Source organism: Nilaparvata lugens, chromosome 9, assembly GCF_014356525.2.
Source record: "Nilaparvata lugens isolate BPH chromosome 9, ASM1435652v1, whole genome shotgun sequence".
Lineage (NCBI taxonomy): Eukaryota > Metazoa > Arthropoda > Insecta > Hemiptera > Delphacidae > Nilaparvata > Nilaparvata lugens.
This window is the reverse complement of record NC_052512.1, coordinates 41,932,999-41,941,043: the sequence shown is the minus strand read 5'-3', so window position 1 is coordinate 41,941,043 and position 8,045 is coordinate 41,932,999. Positions and strand designations below refer to the sequence as shown.

At 33.4% G+C, this 8,045-nt stretch overlaps 1 protein-coding gene across 1 annotated transcript in view; it reads right to left on the bottom strand.

The window, feature by feature from the left end:
- Positions 1-231: 231 nt before the first annotated feature.
- The window catches only part of LOC111056308 (probable E3 ubiquitin-protein ligase HERC1), a 151,523-nt gene continuing 143,709 nt past the window's right edge, over positions 232-8,045 (bottom strand). The window contains exons 37-38 of the mRNA XM_039435338.1: positions 3,355-3,638; positions 232-534 (exon numbers count right to left, since the gene is read on the bottom strand). Coding sequence (XP_039291272.1) covers positions 333-534; positions 3,355-3,638 — 486 coding nt within the window. The 3' untranslated portion in view covers positions 232-332. The remainder of the gene's footprint in view (positions 535-3,354; positions 3,639-8,045) is intronic.

The window sequence follows — 8,045 nt, the reverse complement described above, 5'->3', positions numbered from 1 at the left end:
CTATTACAATGTGAGTTTTTGAAATAGAGATGCTTCCTATGTTATTTAAATGGAGCCACTTTTACTCCCTAGGGAGTTTTTCTGTTTTTTACTACCGAGAGCGAAAAAGTGACACTTTAGTATTATGTTTCAGGGAGTAAAGTAAGTACTTTTGACAGTTGGTGGAGGTAAAAGAATTTTGAGTGGAACCAGTCTCAAAATCCCAGATTTCATGATGATTGAAAATGCAAAAAACTTCAAATTAGCTTTAATTTATAAAACAAATATTCAGATTTTTATACATAACAAATTCTTAAATAATTTCAAAAACAGAATAGCTACTTTTTAGTAAATCACTCATCATCAGACATTAGTTCAGCATTTCGAGTGAGCATGTAGTGATCGAGATCGATTGATCGACAGTTGTTAATGACGTAACGCAACCGTTCAGCCATCACCTCGACACTGCTGTAGGGTGGCAGACGCAGCTGGAAGAAACATGTTTGAGCCGTCGGCAGTCCATTGAGAGCCCTGTCCACTTTCATTATCTGAAAACTATTTCAAAACAATTTTATTGATTTGATACAATTTTATTGCAAGATAAACTTGCAAACTATAAATTATGAATTTAGATGGACTAATCCAAATAATTTAGGTATTCCACGACATCTATTTGGCTTTTCATCTACTCCAAAACAATAACTGAATTGTGTTTGCTCAGTTAAGTCTAGAGCTTAAATTTAAACCCTACCCCAGTCGAGGGTTTAAAATTACGCTGTTCCAAGTCCTGAACGTAACGATTTTTAATAAATCCTCGACTCGGAAAGGGGCGAGAATCTAATTCAAGTCCTGGACTTAGAAGCCCTTCACTCAGAAAGCGAAATTATAAACTCCAGGGTCTAACGTGATCTCTAAACCCCATGATCTATTCAAGTTCTCGACTACGTTAATGCTCTGACTCGGAAAGCCAATTTTCTGACTCCAGAGTTTAAAGCCAGTTAAAGTCTAGAACTTAGCTAAATCCCGAGCTCGGAAACCGGCCCTAAGAGTCTGAGACTCCCCAAAATCAATTATGATTGATATGAATATTATTTTTTTATTATCACGCATATATTTCTTTGCAAATTTGGATAAGAGCTGGCCAGACCACCTTCCAAACTGTTCTGTGGCACCCTGTCTAGCCGACAGCAGAGAGCAGACTGGCTATCTATTCAGTCTCCAACTCATGATACTCTCAATTCATTCATAATAAGCATGGCGTATTGTATGGTTGCTATGACAACGTGACGTAGCACCATAGCCACATAGTACAACTTGGCTCCTACAGCTGGGTTCATAGTTTGAGTTCCGTATCGATGTCTTGATCTCGATGTATCAATCGGTCGACATGGAAGCAATCGTCTTCAAACATAGATTAAAACAAATCAAACCGCCAAAACCGAGTTGTTGGTTGAGAACAAGCCAAGTGTAAACGAGCCACAAACCAACTGATTTATTTGAAATAATAAAATTTTTATCATGACTTGGCAGTGAAGAAAGATAGGAGAAAAACGTTGCCAAGTCTCTCCATTTTGCCACTGACTGTAAACAGCTGTTACTCAATTCATCCCATTAAATTTAATCTAATAATAATTATCATTTCCTTGATAAAATAATCAATTCAATGTCAAATTGATCAAGAAAATATATTTTTTCATATTTTGATTCAAAAATTTGATTTTATGACTGAGATCAGATTTTTATTTTTATACAAACCTGAAATGGCGGCAAATTTAAAAAGCTGTGATACACCGATTTGAATTTCAAAACAACAGAAATTGAGTTATTTGGTAGGTATTCTATTCCAAATTATTTTTAAAATAATAGAAATCTTATTAAAAAATAAGTAATTTCAATGGATTAATTCTGAAATAACTTTTCAATATTATTTATACCGGTACGAGTAGGTCTAACCTATAAAAAAAATAGGAAAATACACTTGAAAAATAGAAATCCTATTAAAAAATAAGTAATTTCAATGGATTAATTCTGAAATAACTTTTCAATATTATTTATACCGGTACGAGTAGGTCTAACCTATAAAAAAAATAGGAAAATACACTTGAAAAATAGAAATCCTATTAAAAAATAAGTAATTTCAATGGATTAATTCTGAAATAACTTTTCAATATTATTTATACCGGTACGAGTAGGTCTAACCTATACGGGTACCATAGGCTAACTGAAGCATGGATGAAGTCTAGGATCTTAGTTATGAATCAACTTTTAAAATGTCATTTCAGGTATTTAAATTTGTGTTTCTCATAAGGTAATGTTTGAAAATTATTTCCTCGTTTCAAAAATACATTTTAAATCAATTATACGACTTGTGTATTCAAGTATTTTGATAGAATGAAGAAAAAAAATGGCGGCTGAGAATTTTTTGTTTAGTTTTGTACAGTCACTGTCAAAAGTAAATATAAATATTCTGGCAAATAGACAACATTGCAAAGCGAGAGAGAGAGATAGTGCTATCTGTTTTGTTGTATGATAGAAAAGGACAGCAACAGTATTGTCAATCGTACACTTGTTTGTTTGTTTGTTTTTAATATCTTCCCAGAGACTCTTAACAGAGTATGAGAATTGTCAAAAAAAAATTCTTGAAAACATTACTTTCAATAAGAAAAAATACACATGACACATACTCATATACATACATACACATACACACACATACAAACATATCAACACACAAAGGGCCCCTCCCTAAACATATATTCCTGTGTGGTATAAAATACACCTTCCATCAATAACTCTTTTAACTTCTTTCCGAATAAATTGAGATCTTCAACGTTTTTCATATCATCATGAAGCTTTCTAAAAAATTTAAGACCCATGTTGGCTTCTTTTCAAAAAGAGCTGTCCTATGGTACATGGAAGCAAAGTCTCCTCTATTTCTGGTTTGATACCTGTGGGAATCACTATTTCTAGCCGAAGCCTTATTTCTCCTGAAGTACATAATCACCTCATAAATGTAAAGAGAGGGAACGGTGATAATGCCTAGCTCCTTGAAATGATTCCTGCAAGATTCGAGAGGCATAATTCCTTTTAATGACCGTATAGCTTTTTTTTGCAGCCTGAAAACTCTCTCCAAATTCTGACAGGACCCACCCCAAACAACAATGGCATAGCGAATATGTGACATAATTAGGGAATGGAAGACTGCCATTGTCAGTTTGGAATCATTTAACCTTCTAATCTGTCTGAGTGCAAAAACACCTGAGGAGATTCTATGCCACTGCCAGATTTCCACTGCCATTATAATGTGGACCTCACTATAGATTCAACGGTTATGTGTTGTTAGTCACTAGATTCTAGTTTTTAGCGATGTTTTACCGTTGAGAGAAATCGGCAAGATTTGCAGGAAGCCTCGATCGTCCCGACACAAATCGCATGAACAGAACTCGCTCGTGGTCGGTGAACGAGTCGAGCACCATCCACAGCCAGCGCACCAGTTGACAGCTGTCGGTCAGCTGATCACGATAGTAGGCGATGCGTCGCAGGTGGGCGACCGACACACGCGCATGCCCGCACACCAGCTGTTCCAAGTGCGCGGCTGTCACCAGCGACAGTAGTGGCACGGCAACCAGCCAGGCCATGCCTTCCCTAACTGCTGCCACCTGAAATTGAATTCAATTGAATTTTATCATTTATTTATTTATTTATACATTGAAACATACACTATCATTTTCAACTATGAATGATTGGGAAAGGAACAACAGGCTTAAAGCCCAAAACTGTTCCTTTCCCAAATTTAGAAAGAAATTGTCCAAAAATAGGTTATGTTTACATTTCACGATTTTTGTCCAATTTTGAGTCCAAAATATTTATAAACTAGGAATTTAGAATTTAGGAAAGTTGAAAACCAAATTTAATAAGAATACTTCACTAAATCATCACTAATAACTGAAAATACTGTATTAATAATTGAAAATTTTAGAACGTGAAAAGAAACTCAAACTTACTCCTAAAACAACAGCTGTCTATAGGTCTATGTTAGACTCTGTTGAGAGGTCTGATCTTAGTTAGATCTTAGATCATAGAGAAACAATAGCGTAAGTTATTGTTTCTCTATGATTTTATTCCCATCTATACAGAGTGGTCCCAAAAGTACAGAGCCAAACTTCGGGAATAGGTTCTATGGTTCAAAACAAAGAGAAAATGTGGAATAATTTTTTTCCCTAAAACGCTTCGTTTATGAGATACTCACTTCGCTAGCCATATCAGTCTAAATTATTTATTTATCTACATTACAATATGAGGGCACGAGGAAGAAATCCTTCCCATAATAGCCCTCTTGACACAACAGAAATTACAATTCTAATATATTAACAGTATAATATAATATATAGTGAGGTCCATGTTATAATAACAGTGGATAAAGATAGGAGAATAGCGATGCCGATTCTCTGCATCAATTAATTATATTTTTACACTGTCAAAAACATAATTGGCATCGTTGTGGACCTAGAAAAGGATAGTACCACCGGCTTTGTCGAATGATAGACAAGGATAGCAAAACCAAACTTGATCAAATACTGTCATTATAACGTGGACCTCACTATAGGTTCTATGGGTCAAAACAAAGAGAAAATGTGGAATAATTTTTTTTTCTAAAACGCTTCGTTTATGAGATACTAGCCGTCAGGCTCGCTTCGCTCGCCATATCAGTCGAAATTATTATTTATTTACATTACAATATGAGGGCACCAGGAAGAAATACTTCCCACAATCAAATCAGCTGTGCTAATAGTGTTTCTTTGTGTTTCTTTTCTGGCTCAAAATTTTGCAAAATTAGGTACTCAAAAATTTCCAATTTGTAGAGATTTGAGTGGAATATTTTTGTTTTTAATCAGTTTTTAAATATCAAAATTTTTATTTTAGTCATCAGTTTTGAAGTGGAAATTGGACTTTTTGAAGTGAAAGTGAAATCTTAACCTTATTCTTTTTTGAAACTTTTATTTGTAAAAATTTGGGAGAAGACAGTTTTGGGCTATGCCTGTTGTCTTCTCCCAATCATATTATATTTATTATATATTATGATTTGCAATTGTCAATGAAATAAATAAATAAATAAATAAATAATAGCCCTCTTGACACTAAAGAAATTACAATATTCTAATATATTAATAGTATAATATAATATAGTATAAGTCTAATCTAATATAGAAATTTCACTAAATTAAAGAGAGATAGAGACTACAATATTTTTTTGAACAACTAAAATAGAAGATGAAAAAGAGGAATATGATGATGATAGATGATGATGATACATGATATGATGATGATGAATATAATGAAGTATAAATTAATAAGAAAAAAAGAACAAGATCATTATGTCAATATTTTGAACCAACAATTGAAGATGATAACGAGGGGTATGACAATGATGATGGAGACGATAAAGATGACGATGATGATGATGATCATCATGATCACGACGACTATGTTGTTGAGTGTAAATTAAAAAAGAAAAAAAAGAAAAAGATAGACATATTACCAACGAACAATTGACTCCAACATCAATCACGCAATCTCAGAATTTTATTCACAAGAAAATTGATTTTTTTTATATATATGATATATATCATTACCATCCTTAAAGATACTTGACACTTGATACCTGAATAAATATTTTATTATTTTGATTGTATGTATTATAGTATTAGGATTAGTATTAGTACTGACAAGTTATCTGTCAAATGGGATTATTCCCAAAATTGATGTAATGTAATGATTATTAATAAATAAAATGAATAAATCTCCTTACTTCGATTCCGATTCAAAGTGTGACCCTCTACTCAGCCCATTCATCAGTCTCTGCACTCTATAGTGAGGTCCACGTTATAATGTTATAATGACAGTATTTGATCAACTTTGATTTAGCTATCCTTGTCTATCATTCGACAAAGCCGGTGGTACTATCCTTTTCTAGGTCCACAACGATGCCAATTATGTTTTTGACAGTGTAGAAATATAATTAATTAATGCAGAGAATCGGCATCGCTATTCTTCTATCTTTATCCACTGCCATTATAACGTGGACCTCACTATAGCACAGGAACACTAACACTTGTCACGCTGTCTTGAAGTACACTATTGGTTAGGAGCAAGGAGGATAAAGTATTATCATAAAGAAACAATAGCTTGAGTAGATATCCCATGGTATAGGGCGTTTATGTCGCAACTTTTACTGTTATCCCAAGCCGATTACTGTCGATTATTGTTGATTTTTACTGTTTTGACCGGGTAAGAGTGTATGAACGCCACAATATGAGAGACTACCACCGTCATGAAGCTTCACGGGAAAGAACTACGTGGACTATCGGCTTGAGATAACAGTAAAAGTTGCGACATAAACGCCCTATACCATGGGATATCTACTTACGCTATTGTTTCTCTATGGTATTATGGTTAGGAGATTACAAAGAACTATATCTGTAGGCATCGTTACCAACCTAGGGCATCGAAATTTGTCAAGCCCTGGGTGATTTTTCACCCATCCTAGTAATAAATTAAGGGCTATATAGATGTATTTTCTGAAAATGATTTTTTATGATATCATTCTATAGTGAGGTCCACATTATAATGGAAGTGTTCGATAGACAATATTGTTGCTGGCATTTTCTATCATACGACAAAACAGATAGCACTATCTCTCTCTCGCTTTGCAATGTTGTCTATTTGCCAGAATAATTTATATTCACTTTAGACAGTGACTGTACAAAACTGAACAAACCATATTCTCAGCCGCCATTTTTTTCCTTCATTCTATCAAAATACTTGAGTACACAAGTCGTATAATTGATTTAAAATGTATTTTTGAAACAATGAAATAATTTTAAAACATTACCTTATGAGAAACACAAATTGAAATGGCATTTTAAAAGTTGATGACTAACCATCCTAGACTTCATCCATGCTTAAGTTAGCCTACCCGTATAGGTTAGACCTACTCGTACCGGTATATTATTGAAAAGTTATTTCAGAATTAATCCATTAAAATTACTCATTTCTGAATAGGATTTCTATTTTTCTATTATTTTGAAAGGAAATTGGAATAGAATACCTACCAAATTACTCAATTTATGTTGTTTTGAAATTCAGATTGTTGTATCACAGCTTTTTAAATTTGCCGCCATTTCAGGTTTGTATAAAAATAAAAATCTGATCTGTCATAAAAGCAAATTTTTGAATCAAATTATGAAAAAATATATTTTCTTGATCAATTTGACATTGAATTGATTATTTTATCAAGGAAATGATAATTATTATTAGATTAAATTTAATGGGATGAATTGAGTAACAGCTGTGTACACTCAGTGGCAAAATGGAGAGACTTGGCAACGTTTTTTTCCTATCTTTCTTCACTGCCATTATAACGTGGACCTCACTATAGCAAGGTCTATAAATACAGGTCATGACACTCGTGTTCCTTATGGAGCGGCCATTTTATGGGGTCTTTATGGCGGTACATTTGAAAATCCAATCTAATTCAATTTGCGCGTAACAAAATTATGCATTTTAAAAACAATATTCTAGTTCAGATAATATGTGAATTATTCAGGTTTTCAATTTTTTATTAATGACATTTCAATAATAAATGCTTCAATTATTCATTTATTTATTGTTGAAAATTGTTCTTGTTCTTGTAAATCAAGGATTATTGACCGAGCGAAGTGAGGTCTAAGATTCAAGCCGACGGTTTGGCATTTCTCTTAATGTTTAAATGTTTATATGTTGCGCATTTACGGCGAAACGCGGTAATAGATTTTCATGAAATTTGACAGGTATGTTCCTTTTTTAATTGCGCGTCGACGTATATATAGCCTACATGGTTTTTGGAAATTTTGCATTTCAAGGATAATATAAAAGGAAAAAGGAGCCTCCTTCATACGCCAATATTAGAGTAAAAATCAGACTATAGAATTATTCATCATAAATCAGCTGACAAGTGATTACACAGATGTGTGGAGAAGCCAGTCTATTGCTGTATTTCCACAATGAGATGAATTGAGTAACAACTG